Source organism: Saccharomyces paradoxus, chromosome VIII, assembly GCF_002079055.1.
Source record: "Saccharomyces paradoxus chromosome VIII, complete sequence".
Lineage (NCBI taxonomy): Eukaryota > Fungi > Ascomycota > Saccharomycetes > Saccharomycetales > Saccharomycetaceae > Saccharomyces > Saccharomyces paradoxus.
Genome location: NC_047494.1, coordinates 366,078 through 382,631, shown reverse-complemented (window position 1 = coordinate 382,631; position 16,554 = coordinate 366,078). Strand labels below are relative to the sequence as shown.

General features: G+C 37.5%; 9 protein-coding genes and 1 non-coding gene across 10 annotated transcripts; 4 read left to right on the top strand and 6 right to left on the bottom strand.

Moving 5' to 3' along the window:
* Positions 1-433: 433 nt before the first annotated feature.
* Positions 434-2,638, top strand: SKG6 (Skg6p; the record flags this gene model as incomplete). The annotated part of the gene is made up of 1 exon (XM_033910926.1): positions 434-2,638. One exon carries the CDS (start codon positions 434-436, stop codon positions 2,636-2,638), a length of 2,205 nt encoding a protein of 734 aa, XP_033766817.1.
* Positions 2,639-3,008: 370 nt separating this feature from the next.
* On the bottom strand, positions 3,009-3,560 carry IMP3 (snoRNA-binding rRNA-processing protein IMP3; the record flags this gene model as incomplete). The annotated part of the gene is made up of 1 exon (XM_033910925.1): positions 3,009-3,560. One exon carries the CDS (start codon positions 3,558-3,560, stop codon positions 3,009-3,011), a length of 552 nt encoding a protein of 183 aa, XP_033766816.1.
* A 269-nt stretch (positions 3,561-3,829) lies between these two features.
* MRPL6 (mitochondrial 54S ribosomal protein uL6m) lies at positions 3,830-4,474 on the top strand (the record flags this gene model as incomplete). The annotated part of the gene is made up of 1 exon (XM_033910924.1): positions 3,830-4,474. The coding sequence occupies one exon, from the start codon at positions 3,830-3,832 to the stop codon at positions 4,472-4,474; it is 645 nt and encodes a 214-aa protein (XP_033766815.1).
* An 855-nt stretch (positions 4,475-5,329) lies between these two features.
* CRP1 (Crp1p) lies at positions 5,330-6,739 on the bottom strand (the record flags this gene model as incomplete). The annotated part of the gene is made up of 1 exon (XM_033910923.1): positions 5,330-6,739. The coding sequence occupies one exon, from the start codon at positions 6,737-6,739 to the stop codon at positions 5,330-5,332; it is 1,410 nt and encodes a 469-aa protein (XP_033766814.1).
* Positions 6,740-7,798: 1,059 nt separating this feature from the next.
* SPAR_Htrna9P lies at positions 7,799-7,903 on the top strand. The gene has a single exon. It is a non-coding gene; the product is annotated as a tRNA-Pro (tRNA).
* Positions 7,904-8,054: 151 nt separating this feature from the next.
* Positions 8,055-8,993, top strand: DCD1 (deoxycytidine monophosphate deaminase; the record flags this gene model as incomplete). The annotated part of the gene is made up of 1 exon (XM_033910922.1): positions 8,055-8,993. The coding sequence occupies one exon, from the start codon at positions 8,055-8,057 to the stop codon at positions 8,991-8,993; it is 939 nt and encodes a 312-aa protein (XP_033766813.1).
* Positions 8,994-9,328: 335 nt separating this feature from the next.
* On the bottom strand, positions 9,329-9,541 carry RPC10 (DNA-directed RNA polymerase core subunit RPC10; the record flags this gene model as incomplete). Its single annotated transcript, XM_033910921.1, has 1 exon — positions 9,329-9,541. The coding sequence occupies one exon, from the start codon at positions 9,539-9,541 to the stop codon at positions 9,329-9,331; it is 213 nt and encodes a 70-aa protein (XP_033766812.1).
* A 715-nt stretch (positions 9,542-10,256) lies between these two features.
* Positions 10,257-11,303, bottom strand: DSE2 (Dse2p; the record flags this gene model as incomplete). The annotated part of the gene is made up of 1 exon (XM_033910920.1): positions 10,257-11,303. The coding sequence occupies one exon, from the start codon at positions 11,301-11,303 to the stop codon at positions 10,257-10,259; it is 1,047 nt and encodes a 348-aa protein (XP_033766811.1).
* Positions 11,304-12,331: 1,028 nt separating this feature from the next.
* On the bottom strand, positions 12,332-13,282 carry CHS7 (Chs7p; the record flags this gene model as incomplete). Its single annotated transcript, XM_033910919.1, has 1 exon — positions 12,332-13,282. One exon carries the CDS (start codon positions 13,280-13,282, stop codon positions 12,332-12,334), a length of 951 nt encoding a protein of 316 aa, XP_033766810.1.
* A 2,285-nt stretch (positions 13,283-15,567) lies between these two features.
* On the bottom strand, positions 15,568-16,284 carry SPAR_H01810 (uncharacterized protein; the record flags this gene model as incomplete). The annotated part of the gene is made up of 1 exon (XM_033910918.1): positions 15,568-16,284. One exon carries the CDS (start codon positions 16,282-16,284, stop codon positions 15,568-15,570), a length of 717 nt encoding a protein of 238 aa, XP_033766809.1.
* Between the last annotated feature and the right edge of the window lie 270 nt (positions 16,285-16,554).

Below are 16,554 nucleotides of genomic sequence, written 5' to 3'. Positions count from 1 at the left end.
GGAAATAATAAAAGTTATTTCCTTACCCTAATTAGTCCTGCCTTATTTCATTTTTATGAAATATTTTGTCCTAATATATTCTTAAACCCTACAATAAATCATCTCGTAGCCCTGACACGTCTTGAAGTTTTCAGAATTTTTTTCGCGAAGCGATAAACTTTTTTTTCAGCAGCTCGAAGAGGAAAACTGCTCACCCAAATAGGAAAGTTCATCGAAAGCCTACCTTCCTTCTGTATTTTTTCTCTTTTTATCTCAATAAGAACTTTTGATATCCAGCAACAAAGTCATGATGAAACTTCTGTGGGGAACAAGCCTTGTCTTTATCCATACCAAAAGTTTTAGTGCTTCTTTCTCCTGATTGTTTCCTTTGCTTTCATCAGTCTTTCGTTAAATTCACATAGCTTCACATAATTCTGACGAGTTACAGTTCGCGATGTACCATACCCATATGCATGAAAGTTTGATATCTGTGACTTCAACAGTCAGTATTTCTGATGCGTCCTATGCTTATGCAAGGCTCACCAGAAGAGATGATGACGATTCATCATCTTCCTCAGCTTCCAGTACGAAAAATAGCAAATCTGCCAAATGTACAGGCACCAAGCAACAATGCCAACTTCCCACGGATTCGGATCACAGTACCAGTGTAACCGTTGGTGTAGCTGTTGCGGTACCAGTGGGTGTCATTATAATTGTTCTAGCCGTTATACTTTATATCGTATATAGGAGAAGCAAAAAGGAAGCCGAAGAAGATAATGATCCAGATTTCGAAGGAGACTCGGAATTTTTACCAGCAATGAAAGATTATTCATCTGGAATGAATCATCCATACTCTAGTGACTCGCAGCAAGACTTCATGGAGAAAACTTTGCAACAAACGCCTTCAGATCCTTTTGCTAGTAGCATGAATGGTAGCAAATATAACATGAGAAGCGTTACTCCATCTGCAACTGGTCGGCCATGGTACGTAGATCCGTTCCAGCTTCCACAGGAATCAAACGACTCTAACAGTTTGAGAGATTTTGCTATGAGAGTACAAGAAGATGGATTAGGTGGTTATAAAGTGGCAGCTGATTCCAGAAATGCTAGTCAAACGTCCTTGCATCTTGATAACTTTTCCAATCGTACACCAATAAGGGCGTCTTCAAGATTTCAAGAGAATGAAAGCTTTCTATCTCATAATAGCCCAATCCATAATAACCAGATTTCTCGTGGTTCTGCTACAGCAGGTGACAATAAGCAGTCAGCTTTTCCTAATGAAGTGACCGATTCAGCTTCAGTTAGTGAAGAGGCTGGAGTTTCGAATGATTCAAGCGAATCTCCAAGCAATGATGCGTTCGAGTTTGAATTTGATAATGGTTCGGAAAAGACTCATAGAAAGAGTCTGCAGTTCGGTACAGATGATGATTATGAACTTCAGGATATTAAAGAATCTCAACACGTAGATGATGGTAGTGGCAGCAAAAGTGGAGATGATGATTATTACGCATCGCGTTTATCACCTAATGAGGAGGAAGATATTAAGAGAATGAAAAGCATTTATCAGGTTTATTTGGATAGAGCTAAAACAATGAAAAAGGAACAGGATAAATCAGATAATGCAAATGATGTATTGCAAGACGAGATCAGGGTAGATAATATAGACCAGAATCCACTACCTTCTATTAAAATTAACAATAACGACAATATTGACAAAATTGAGGTGCCGGAAGCAAAACACCTAGCGCAAGAAGCACTTACTTTAAGCGATACCAATTTGGGGAAATATGGTCCGGAAATGGTCCAGGGCCAGGAGCAATATCCAGTGCGAGATACACTCACCGTGACGGATACGGAAGCAGCACCTTCCAATAGAATTGCTTCTTCAATTTATTCAGAGGCAGTCCAGCCGTTGAATTATCAAGATCAATATCAACAACAGGAACAATCACCAGTATACGGCGGCTACACGCAGTATCCTGCCAATGGGTACAACGGAAATTTTCAACAACAAGGATATGCTGCGCCAGTCGCGCCAAATCCACAATGGTACGGTGTACCAGTTCCTCAACAACATCAACAATATAATCATCCCCAGACCCTGGAAACTATTGGAGAGTTGCCAACACCCGCATATCTTGCTCAATCAGCTTCTTCACATTCATTGACCTCTTTTAAAAGACCAAACAAGCAACAACTTCTTCAATTACAGACTGCCAGACTAAACGGTACCGCATTAAATCCCGTCGATCATCCGGAAATGTTTTATTCACCAACAAACGATACCTATTATGTTCCGCAACAGCAAGGCCAGTTTATGAAGTTTAACGAAAATGGAGCGGCTCCCTCACCTTATCAACTAAGGCAAAGTGTGGTGATGACTAATCCTTCAGATTTGACGGCAAAACCATCTTATAAACCAGCGGGTTCTTTCAGAAGTGTAAGCGCGACGAACTCAAGAAATAACAGTCTAACCACTCAAAATAATACCTATCTCCAACAACAGCAGCAGCAGCTGTATAATTCTCGTGTTAGTGGGATATTAGAAGAAACGGATGTTGTGCAGCCACCAAGTGTTGGTGGAATTTTGCCTCATAGCGGTTCACAGGATGATCTGAGAAAACAATTAGGGTCTTCACATAATTATACCGTCAACTGAAGTAAGGTAATGAATGGACAGTCACCGTATAGTTAAATTGATGTTTTGCTGAAGGAATTTTACAAATTGCGTATTTGTACAAATCAGTATATGTTAAATAGGATTTTTTCGAAATGTATTTTTAAGTTTGAGGCATATTCAACAGGTGACTCTGATTGGGGTTATCTTTTTTCTGTTTGTTTTATTTTTTCATATGGGGCAGAAATTTCTTTATATATATATATAAATTGTTCATGTCTCTAGCTTTTTAATAAATTTATGTACCTCATACCGTTCGTATTTGCTGGTTAGTTGCTTATTCAAGTAATTTCACAATATATGGAGATAATAAATCGAGTTTAGAGTGGATAACGTAAGTTTGCAGCTCAAATTACGAAAAATCAAAATCGTCAATTTGGTTTCTGTATCTCAACAAGGTTTTCTTGATCTTAGAATTGTCAACCCAAGTAACGTAGTCCTCCATATTTCTCGTTACGAGGTAGGCCGGATCGTTGATCAAATTTGGACCCACACGGACATGACCCTGTTCAATGAACTTGACCGCATCTTGTATACTTTCCGCCATTTTTAATCTATGCATTATTACAGGTAATCGCCTTCTACAGATGGCACTGACAGTAACTTTATTTTCCAGATCAGATATTTTGGATTTTGTTGTCAGGACACCCATAGCATATAGCTTGTCCAATAGTAATTGCTCGTGTTTCCGACGAAATGGATCGGTGGGAGGCAATAATGATAATTTATTGGCAAGACGACGAATATCACCGCATATCCTATTGTATTTATGATAATCTTCACGATTTTGAATACGATATGTTCTCATGACCTGAGTGTCCCGGTGACCTTGGTCCTGCTTCCATTCAAGGAAGTCTACTTTTTTTAACAATTTTTGTTCATGATGCTTTAGTTTTCTAACCATTATTGCTCGCTATTGTATCTAATACTTTAACCTTTAGCTATTCAGAGCGTTCTGTATTACTTGATATTGGATATCCCATGGGGTTTTTTGTGCGATGAGCTTATATCAGAGAAATTTTTTTTCACTGAAAACAGAGGGTAATGAAGAAACAAGCGGAAATAACGAGGAGACGATACTGTTATAGAGGAGGGATATCAAGTAGCATTAAGTAATGGAAGATCACGAAATAAAGTCATTGTAAATATTGCTATAGGAATTGAGGCGAGCCTATGTCATTCATTCAGAAGAGGCTATTGTCGCAAACACTTTTTCTGCGCTCCCAAGTGGGATCTTTACCACTTTATATATCGCCTGAAGTTCAGGTTTCCATAAGTGCGTTATCCATGCCTAGGATTATCAGAAAGGGTAGAACTTCGCTGAATATATCACAGAATATTACAGTAAAGGGACCCAAGGGTGAATTGTCCGTGGAGGTCCCTGATTTTCTGCAGCTGGAGAGGGATGAAAAGAATGGTAAAATAAATGTCACGGTTCAGAATTCAGAAGATAAGCATCAACGTTCCATGTGGGGTACAGTAAGATCACTTATAAACAACCATATCATAGGTGTTACTGAGGGGCATCTTGCCGTCCTTAGATTTGTGGGGACAGGTTATAGAGCCCAATTAGAAAATGATGGTAAATTTGTCAATGTTAAAGTGGGCGCGTCCATTAAACAAGGATTGGAAGTTCCTGAAGGTATTGTTGTCAAAACACCTGCTCCTACGTCTCTGATTATCGAAGGGTGTAATAAGCAGCAGGTTCTTCTTTTTGCTGCCAAGTTGAGAAAATTTCATCCACCAGAGCCATATAAGGGTAAGGGAATCTATGTTAATGGTGAAACAATAAAGCTAAAGGATAAGAAAATCAAATAACCTCAGGATTTCAGGTATTTTCGAATTCATTTTCCTAATATTTTGTATGACATGTATCTTTTCTTATACTTTGTAGGGAGCGCCTTGTAAATATCCTATAAAAACAACTCGAACAAATTTTATACTGGTTATCAATGGAGCGAGACGTTCTGGCTTAGAAGCGACTTAACGTTCAATGGAAGTCCTGGGCGGCCACCTTTACTACTCATCAGTTTCATGGAATGTGGAACATGATCATTAAAATTATGGCGGTTCGAACCTATATTAACATTATAAACAGTTTTTGAAAAGAAGACACTGTTTATAAACCAAAAATATTGTATAAAGTTTCATTTATGATGGATATTCTTGAATTCAATGCTGGAAGCAATCTTTTTACCTTGAATACTTTTCATGTTTTGTTGTAGATAAACTCACTTCAAGAGAGTGATTTTTCACCAAAAATGAAAGAAGTCCGCAAAATAAGATCAAAAATAATGACGATATGGGCCTTTACATAAATATGTGGCATATAAGAAAACCATATCTGCACTAAAATTCTAATACATTTAAATAGGCAAGTACAAAGGGAGGAAGCAAAGCAGAAGGAAAGTATTATAACCAAAAAACGCAAATCAAAGATCATTGTTATTATTATTATTATTATTATTAATATTACTATTATTATTATTAATATTACTATTATTATTACTATTATTATTTTTATTGCTATTATTATAATTTGTTATTATTATTATTAGTAACATTGTTAGCATAATTGCCATTATTAAAATTATATTTTCTCTTTTTTTTTTATTTTTTATTTTTTTTTTCGTTTCTAAGATTCTGCAACACAAGACTAATCATTTGAATAATTCACTTAAATAGCTTCTTTAATTTACCGAAAAAACCGGTCTTCTTCTTCTTCGGCTCTTCTGTTGTAGAAGACAAAGGAGAGGCTGTTTGCTTTTTTGGAGCTTTTATAGATTGTTTCCTAACTTCTTTGGTGGAAGGCTTTTTCTCCCTGCTGATTTCGGACCTCCTGACCTGTTTAGATCCCTTTTCTTCCTGTTTCTTCTTCTTTTCATTTTCTTCGAACACTGCTGGTGATTCCTTACCTTCTGCAGCGTGTCCATCAGCCAAGGAAGGCTTGGGGGCTTTATTAACGACAGGATCCAATGTAAAAACTTCTTCTTGTTTAGGCTTCTTCTCCACATTTTTGGATGTGTCTAACACATTCTCAGTGGAATCATGCTTCTCCGCCAATTCAGATTGAAAAGCTCCCTCTATTGGCTCAGCTTTCGATGATTCAGCGATAGATATTTGTGCTTCTGGAGTAGGTAATGGTTCAGGCTCATTAATTACCGGAGTAACCGCTTCCACTTGTGGGGTAAGTTCCTGCACATTATGAGACGTTTCCTCGGTCTCAACAATTGGGTCTTCAGCTTGTGGAAGCGCAGAAATCTTCTCCCCAACTGAGGATCCAACAGTAGGATCAACGACAGGTTCTGGAACCTGTTCTATTTTGTTTAGTCTTTCATTCAACTCCTTAGCATCGACGTCTCTAATTTCGGTAAATTCTTTAATTTCACCAGGGTTTGGGACAAGAACAGGACCTGGTCCACCAATGATACCATTTGACTGAGTTGTTTCTGCACTTTGATCAATTGGCAAGATATGGAAATTTCCTGAAGCCTCTTTGGAAACATCCGTAGGTTCCGATAATGGAGTTTCTTCCCTTGAAGTTCCAGTGACATTCTCAGTAGTAGTTCCGGTCACATCGTCCTCATCCTCCTTTTCTTCTTCGTTATCGTCCAAATTTTCATTTGACTTCTTATTGTTCTTGGTGCTCTTTTTCTTCAACTTAGATCTTCTTTTTTTATTATTGCGTTTGTTTTTCTTTCTATTACTTGTAGAAGGAGGACCTGCAGCACGAAGTGGTTTACCACATAGTAGACCCCCTGCTTCTGGGATTCTACTGACACTGCCGACTTCCTGTGTTTCAACTAAATCGGTAATTTGAAGGAAATTGTTTTCGATTCCCTCACTAACATGCTCCTTCTTATACGAATCACTAACGCACCAAACGCCATCCACAATAAACTTGAATTGAAACTTGTCATTCTTGTTGGTTAGCTTTACGGGCATGGTAATTTCGAAATTGCCCTTTGCGGTCTTCACGAGGGGTAAAGTGCCCCTCCAATCATCAAACGTTCCTGTTAAGATAACATCTTTGGGGCCAGCAGGCCAGCTAAAAGTATAGTCAAACGTGACTTCACTACTCATTTTTATTGATGGACTAATTTTCTTTGTGATCTTTGTACCTTTCTATCTGTAAATATGAAAATGTATTAACAATTAATTAAACTTTGTTCTTATCCTTGCTCGTATTGTTTACTTGGCGATGAGATCGGGTTTCAACAATTATGGCAACGCCACTTTTCTCAACGGGTAACACGCCACGATAAATGGCGTCACAGCGGCCGTTTTACGCGCAGGAAACCCTGCAGAACGCATTACTCAGCATTACAATTATATAGGCTTATGTATGACTTGAAATAGTGTAACTTTGGTAGGAACGTTCCAATTCGACACCTAACTGTAGGTGCACTCTGAAACCCATAAAAGGAAATCAGTAACTCTACCTTTGATGTCCTGATAATAAGGCTGAGGCAAGGGTCAACTATAGAACAATTACTAGTAGATGAACTAATAGTGTCATTCGTATTGCTAGAATATTATCATCTGCGATGCCAAGAAGATGACATGAGTAATGGGATCAGCAAAATAAGGTCAAAAATCTGGATGAATTCGCTGGAAGCTTGAACGCAAAAATTTTCAATGCAGATGATTATTAAATAGCACTGTATTAAGCTTAGAAATGGGAGAATTTAAGATGATTGTTTGGACTCCGTCTGTTTTAAAGATGAGAATTAGGTGAATGATTAGATAATTGTTGGAATTCCATTGTTACCAAAGGCTTATAATTAGGTATACAGAATATACTAGAAGTTCTCCTCGAGGATATAGGAATCCCCAAAAGGGAATCGATAGTTCTCACATAATAAATATTAACTTATCTTCTTTCCTTTTATACGTTGTCATTCATTTTCCTATTACATTATCAATCCTTGCATTTCAGCTTCCATTAGATTGGACGACTGTTTGTCAATCTTTATGTCATCCTCTTACACCGCCTATGATAATATACTACTAAATAGACGATATTAGAATTTCATTCCAACACATGTGTGTTTCATAGACGTCTCGATGGAACATTTGGATGATATAATATGCTACTGAGGTATATAATCTTAGAATGTATACCTTCCAACAGGTTATTGTGGGCGTGTGGTCTAGTGGTATGATTCTCGCTTTGGGTCTTACCCCCTGGTAAAACAGGGGGACAAAGCATGCGAGAGGCCCTGGGTTCAATTCCCAGCTCGCCCCATCTTTTTTCCTTCGAATGAACGCGGTACGCAGTTATATGAGATGCTGTAGGCAATCTCGAGAACTGAGACGTCTACATTGGCATATCTGCAACATTTTTTTTTTTGATACGTGAAGACCAGAACGTTATACGTACTGATATAAAACGAATATGTTAGTTGGTATAAGTGGTACGAAGTTTTGTGGATGCGAAGACGTAATTAACCTATTGGTCGATCATTTCCATTTTGAATTACTTGATCATCTGGATAATCCAGATGAGATCTTAGATTATGCTACCAAAAATTACACAGAGAATTCAGTTATATTTCTAGAAAAATTATCGTTATTGGAGAAATTGGAAAAGAGGCCGTTCTTCGTCCATCTTTCTATCGACGCTTCGATCACTACAAGAGTAGCATTATACAGGAAAGTGAATAATGCGGAAAGCTTGCCATTAGGACAAATAGTTCAAGCCATTGATCAACACGACTTTCAACCGGAAGGCATCAAATTAAGGGAGAAATCGCATCTGAAATTCAAAATAGTTAATGAGGACCATGTCAAGAGGAGAAAGAGCTTGATTAGTAACATCACCACTCAATTAAAGATTCTCGATAACAAAAAGAAGGAAATGGCTCCATTAATGAGGCCTAGTTGGGATAGCTACTTTATGAAGCTAGCCACACTAGCAGCATCTCGTTCCAATTGCATGAAGCGTAGAGTTGGTTGCGTGATTGTGAGGGAATGCAGAGTCATCGCCACTGGTTATAATGGGACGCCCCGACATTTAACAAATTGTTTCAATGGCGGTTGCCCACGTTGCAATGACGGTGATTCTAGAAACCTGCACACTTGCCTATGTTTACATGCAGAAGAGAATGCGTTACTAGAAGCTGGCAGGGATCGTGTAGGTCAAAATGCGACTTTATATTGTGATACTTGCCCTTGCTTAACATGTTCTGTGAAGATTGTCCAAACAGGCATCAGCGAAGTGGTTTACAGCCAAACTTATAGGATGGATGAGGAAAGTTTCAAAGTCTTGAAGAATGCGGGGATCACTGTACGGCAATTCAGCTTTATGGAAGAGCCAAGAATAGTAATGGTTTAATTGGTGACTGCTTTTCTGTTCGAACTACTCTAACATCTACTGCATTGCAGCAAAATGTGGTACACTGTAGAAGCTAAAAACACTATGAATAGTGGAATACTTTTCTTATATACTCTTATTATTATTATACATTTGTACATACTTTTTTTTTCAATATAATTCCAGTGTGTTATACGTTTTTCCCCCAAAAACCATGAAGGGTTTGTTGAAAGAAAAGTGCCGCATAAATTTTAAATCAAGCACCCGTTTGTATGTTTCAAAACCTTGGAAAACTTAGGTTCTTCATTTCGTATTATTCTGCCCGTTAACTCGTGTATGGTTTCAGTTCTCCCATTTCATCTGGCTTCAAATTGAACCAATCTCTTAGTCCTAGCTTTCAACAAGATCCTGTGGCCACAGTCCTTACAACGGACAGCATCAGTTCTGGACAAAGATAATTTACTAGAACATTCAGCACAAATATACTTCAAAGTTGCTGTTCTAGCTTGAGAGGTACCTGCAGCTGCAGCGTCTAAATTTGTTGGAATTTGAAACCCTTCGCGAGACATTGTATATATGCAGACTTTTATTCTTTGCAACGTTCTTGTTAAACAGTCGATGATATGGAATGCTCTTCTTCATTTTTCAGATTCTAAAATCTCTTCTAGATGTTAGAGGGATGAAAAAAAAAAAATCATATTTCACGGGCGGGTGCATTATCTAACTGTTATATAGCGAGACTGATTTATAGCCTTATCTGGTAGTATAGGAAATGTTTATAGTTATAGGTTCAAAAGTTTCCCGGAAATGCAGCGGAGAAACAATGTTGACACACATGATTAAGTTCTCAGAAACTATGGCGCTGTCTTACCTTATTTAGAGTTTGTTTTTCGCACGTAATAATTTGTATCAAGAACGACCATAGATACTGATAATGTACTCTTCAAACGTTATCGTAAATATAGTGATAAGTTTTGCGTGCGAAAAGTACTGATTACTTGCGGAAAATCATGACCTAAGTGGGGAATAGTCGGTATCCTTAGTAACAGGTAAACTATAAAATTAAGTTATAGCATATACGTTGTATATAATAGCTAAAATTACAAAATGAAAAGATCATGAGAAAAAAACAAAAAGAAGAAATTAAAAAACTTAGTCATAATAACGACATGAGAACAAATGAATAAATAATACTGTCTTTTACTATTCTTAATAGAAAAATAGTGGAAAAATACGCCTGAGAAAACAAAATAGAAAACAATGCACCATTAATATGCTTAAGCACTAAAGGGTAATCGTGGCATAAACTGTATTTGTACTCGTTATGGTGGTGGCGGCATCAACAGATTGAGATGGATTAGTTAAGTAGACAGTACTATAGTACTCATCGTCATCATAGAACACGTAACAAGTGCCATCCGAGCTGGAGACGGATATCGATTGTGCGGAAGACGATTCAAATGATATAGAGGTCGTTGTTCTAGATGTCGTATCCACGGTAGAAGAGGGTGTCAAGGTAGAGGTAGTCCTTGCTACAGTGGATCCTGTTTGGGATGATTCAACTGCGGAAGTGGAAGAAGATAAGGTTGAAGTAAGTTGAGAGTTCCCAAGCTTCGAGCTTGATGGTGCCAACGTAATAATAGTGGCCAAAGAAGAAGATGAAGATGAAGATGAAGATGAAGATGAAGATGAAGATGAAGATGAAGATGAAGATGAAGATTGTGTGAATGATGCTTCCGAAGATGAAGATGGTGAAGATGAAGCTTCCGAAGATGCTTCCGAAGATGAAGCTTCCGAAGAAGCTTCCGAAGATGAAGAAAGTTGGGAAGAGAAAGACGTAGTAGATGGAACGAAAGCAGAGCTAGAAGTCAAACTGAAATCGGAAGACATAGATGGTTGGGCTGTGGTGGAGGGTGTACCTGACGATTGGATACTTTGGGATGATTCAACGTCGGATGTAGAGATGGAGGAAATCGAAGAATCAGAAGAAATCGATGAGGTAATAATGGGAACAGTCGAAGTAGCAACTAGGGAGTTTGTTTGGGTAGCACTAGCTTGTTCTGAAGCCGATACCGTCGATATCTCTGTTATCTTTTCGGTAGTGGAAGAAACGACCGAATTGGCTAAAGTGACTGGATATACTCTGGTAGTAGTATAAGAAATGGTTTTAACCACAACCCTTGCTGGCGCAAGAGTTTTTGTGTAGACAGCATAACTGTAGACGATACCGTCTGAAGTAATAAGTTTGACTGTTTCCCCATTGTTGTTGGCTTCAATTAGGGAGAACAAAAAGAATAATATATTGACAATTGTAGCAAAATTAAATTTCATTTCTTTGTGAGGTAATATGTTAAAGGAGTGGTTTTGTTTCTACTCTATGAAAGAGATCTGGACTAGAAAAAATAAGGAATGACTGTGGTTAGCTCTATTGAAGAGAGTTTACAATAAAATATAGTAAGGAATGACTGGAGTTAGCTTACAAACCCGAAGATGTATATCAAAAAATAGTAACGCTTGAAGGAGTGGTTTTAGTTGAAAATGAAACAGTGTTTTTTTGTTTCAGTGTTGCTGTCTACTTATGGAGGTCGATAGGGCTGGTTTATTTGAAGTTTTTTCAATAACCATCAAATAAGCTGAGAAGAAAGAATGAATGAAACAAGTTAAATAAGTTTTCTCTTATATACCGAGTATCGGTGAACAAGTTTCTTGTCATCTTTTAGGAGAATCTTTTACATTAAGAGGCAACAAAGATATTGCTGGTTCCTTTATGTTTTGATTTTTCCAATTTAAATGGAACATTCACTGGTCCTCATTTTACTCGGAACGACTTGTCCAAATATTCTACTCCCTTTCTCTCCAAGATATTCTTACAACTATTAAGCGTTAGCGACAGTCGCTCTTTTTTTTTTCAGAAATGTTTTATTTACTTTTCGCAAAGTATTTGTTTACGTTCGGGCAGAAATGTAAACAGAAAAGAGACCAGCGAAAAGCACTTGAACCCGCATCATCAAGAAATAAAATGAAGCTTTCGTATATACGTTTAGTGGAAGGGTGGCTGTAAACAATAGGAGGTAAATTTTAAAAGCACCGGAAGCAGTTTATTGCATTTTCTTGTTATTGAATGAAGGAGGACAATTCGTCATCTTACTTAATAAACTACAGGAACGACTATCGGGTTTCTTTTGTAAATGTGGTCGTTTTCGTCAATTAGAATTGACATTGATTGACTACCAAGATGCATGCAAATTGTAAACGCGGAAGCAACTACTTCCCTCTTAACTTGTTTATAGTCCCGCTTATTACATTAAAGTAAAAATATACGTGTATTTTCTATATATGGTAATAGAAAGAGAAGCATTTCACAGAAACCCATTATCATACACCACGTCACCATCCTTGCTAACGCTTACACCAAATTCCAAGTCATCATCAGTAGTCATATCCCAAATCTTGTAAACCATCATCAATGTGAACACGTTACAGATGCTCCCAAAAAATAACCCATCCAAGTAATGCTTGAACCCCTCACAAATCTGTGTAGAGAAGGCGTAAACCAGTACCTGTCCCGCTACAAAGAAAAATAACCCCAAAAAGATGGCTCCTGTGGCCCACAAGTTTCGAACTACTATCAGTGAAACCAATAATTGGCAAATAACGAAAACCAACAAGAAAATGGCGTTTATTATGTAAACAACGACAATCATCCCTGAAGCGTTCATTGTCGCTACCTTATGGTCCGTGATCCATGCTTTGAAAGTTAAAATAGACGCTAAAAAATTAGCTATGAATCCTAACATGGACATTCCACGAACCAACAACATGGACTTTGTAGTCCCATCTTCCCAGATATTGAAACCTAAAAACCCGATTATCAATAGAGCCCAGCAACATGCACCCGCCAGCCCTATTTGTATCGCCACGAAGTATGGATATGACCCAGAACCAGGAGGAGATACGCCGCAGTCCACTACCAAAGTAAATATTATCAATAGCAAAGTTAATTGGAAAAAGTAGAGATACTCGGACCTGCCAATAGCAGTATACTTCTGTCTTATGTTGTAAAGAATGATTAAAATGACGCCTAGCGCACCAATATTGATGAACGCGTTCCCAACATCAAAGATGACTGTGTTGGCGAGATCAATCGATCGAGCATAACAACGTGGCAGTACACCAACATTTAAATTCGATGGATCAAAATTATGTATGACTGTTGAGTTCGAAAGTATCAGATGAGTTTTGGACTTTATCACCGAACATAAAGGCAACGGAGTCTTCGAGCATATGGCAGCAAAATCACTAAACGCCATATTATATATTAGCTTTTGTATTTACCAAAACCACAATTTTTGATGGTAGTTCTGTTGTAATAAACTTTTCAAATGAAGGTAACTTTGAAAACAATCTAAAGTATTCCAGTGGAGCTTTGGCTTTCTCTTAACCTTCTTCGAGTTAACTTATGCAATATGCTATTTTTATACCAAAATGGATCCTTTTTGATTTCGTGTCTTGTGAAACTTTTTCAATATTTAACCGTTTTAAGAAAGCGAAGCGGGCAACACTAGAAGAATGTCAATAAATTATTGTAACAACATAAAACATGGCACTGTAAACGATATACCAAACTTTAAAGCAATGATGAAGAGTTGGTTATGTAGCTTCATATATTTGATATCTGTAGTTTTCTCAGTCTCAAATTTAACAATAAAAGACGGTTACATCCGAACATCTTTAACCACCCACACATTATGAAAATAAAATCATTGTTTTGGATAAAGCCCCGATACAAAACGAAGATGGCCGACAAAAAAAAAAGACAGTAGGCTGTCGTTAGATTGTACGGACGGGGGTATGTTTAGGCGGAGACGACCCCAGAGGGAGCTCCGACAGAGAGACTGCGTTGTTGTTTTGGTCGTTCGGCAGGAAGAGGGTCTCCGCTGGAGGGACGTGTTCTCCACCGAGAGAGGTAGAACCATTCGTCAAAATGCACTCAGATATACATCCGCATAGTTTGGTAGGTATATCTTAATTAGTATGCTAATTTCACTGTTTTGGCGTAAATTGAAGGAGATCAAGCAAAAAAGCAATCAGTAATAATGGGTATGTGGACGACGAGAATAGACGAACCATGTTATTTTATCACCATTAAGGCATGAGAGACTAATTAATACGCTGATAATAGAATGTTAAAGATATATCAGAATATCTAGAAATTTTTCAAGCAAAATTATATCAAACCTAAGTTAATAGTCATGAATTTGTGTGTCACTTTTGAGCTGGCTCCTGTTTTCTTTTTCATTATTTCCTACAGTACTGGAGACCCGAAGGATAGTTTTATTCACCGTTATGAGAGCAACGCTAGCAATAAGATACACTGAGCGTATCACTTAATAATACTCATTGAGAATTTATGAAATTGACAGTTGCGTTATAATAAAAAGAGGCGACTAGTTACATGGGGAGTCAATTTTATTTTTTGAAAATCAGTTACTAACAATCATCTATCATGCTAAATTTGTTGTGATATCGTTTTAACCAGTTAACGTCCCAAAGACCAGAAAGACCTACTGTAAGGGTAAGACCTGTCGTAAGCACACTCAACACAAGGTTACTCAATACAAAGCTGGTAAGGCTTCCTTGTTTGCTCAAGGTAAGAGACGTTATGACCGTAAACAATCCGGTTTCGGTGGTCAAACTAAGCCTGTTTTCCACAAGAAAGCTAAGACTACCAAGAAGGTTGTTTTGAGATTGGAATGTGTCAAATGTAAGACCAGAGCCCAATTGACCTTGAAGAGATGTAAGCACTTCGAATTGGGTGGTGAAAAGAAGCAAAAGGGCCAAGCTTTGCAATTCTGAGAGTTGTTATGTTATTGTTTTATTATATCTTTATAGTTATACTTTGATCATTAACTTTTTGTAAATTTTGCATACTTAACTCTTTAATATTTGAAAACCTGCCTTTTTGGCGTAAGTTTTTTACCTCAAGCTATCCAGATATCTTGGAACCTGTTGTATGCGTTCCACTGGGAAGTCAATAACAGGTGGGTAAACGCACTGAAATGAAGGTTGCAGGTAAGTCCACTCGGAACCCGGCACTGTTAGCGTAAAGCACGTTACTAAGATCAAGTAAATATAAATATATATAAATAAAAATGTAGATACAGCTGATTCCCAATATCTCATTTCAAAATGATCAACATCAGGCGCCCAGCAACGTTCAATCTATCTACGCTTCAGTACTACTAAAAGTGGGAAAAGTATGGATTGTTTAGCCATTCCCTGCAATTTTAAGAAAAACTGCATAGAGTAGTGGTACATTCGCGATATAATTATGATGTTGGCCTCTTAAAAACAAAAATCAAGAAGAAGCATATTGAGGCAAGATTTAGAAAAATATAATAAAAAAGTTCAAACCCTCGACTTTTTATAATGCGGTTTTCAGACTTTTTTTTTCCTTTATTTTCCGGCTTACCCTGGTGATTGACTTTTTGGGTGCCAGTGTAGGGCTAGTAAGTAATAAGGGAAATGCAGCAAAAATTTAGGATCTACTCACTATACATAAAAGCGCTGAGGTAATTATATAATAGGATTAGCACTAATTCTTATCACCTTTATTTGTGGATTTCTTGGCGTGTTTTGGGGGAAACCTTTGATAAAATACATAGTAAGCCCACGTGATAGTAGCAACGGCAACAAAAATAATCGACTTATATGGCTCGTTCACGTCTAGAAATGGATATGGATAGGCTTGACCTTGCTCCGCATCTATCAGGAATGCTAAATACTGAAAATACGAAAATGCTAAGCTGGTTACAATAAGCCATGCATGCTTATTCGATAATCTGAATTTTATTCCAGATCCGGATAAGTAGTGATCCGCTAGCAAATATAAAATGGGATATAAGTGGATTGCCATATCCACTGTAATGGGAAAGGGCGTCTTTGCAGTAGATTCAACCCCATGCATGATTAAGCTAACAAAAAACAATCTCAATGGCCAATAAACGGTAGCCACAATAGATTCTAATACCAAAGAAACTGGCAAAGCGATGTGTCTACTAATAAAGTCTGACTTTCTCTTTGTTTCTAAATTCATTTTACTGTTTCTTTGGATGTAATAATTAGTAATATTAACTGCATTATTAATAATTGTCGCAATAATAGATATAATAGTTAGAAACTGCTTATGGCCGGCTTTACTCAAACTCGGAGGTAAGATTACAGATGTGGCCCGAACAAACCCCCATGTACTTGTCAAAAGAGACATGGTGTTAAGGGCCAAAGTAAAACGCGTAGGTATCGGAGAAGACATTATATATTTTTCTTATAGTATTGTCTTAGAATACAAAAATTGTCAAGAATAGATTAAGGCTGGTTGGTATATAGACGATGACGAGAAAAAGGGACTTATATACTTATCGGAGATCTTTTTATTAAATGCGAAGCGCAGGCTTCTCTAATCCGCGGATCTTGTCAAATTTGATGACCAAGTGTGAAAAGGAAAAGAGAGTAATAACTATAGTTATTCTTCGCATAAATAAAGGAGTACCGTTTACCACGGCGCGATTTTGGCCTCTATTCT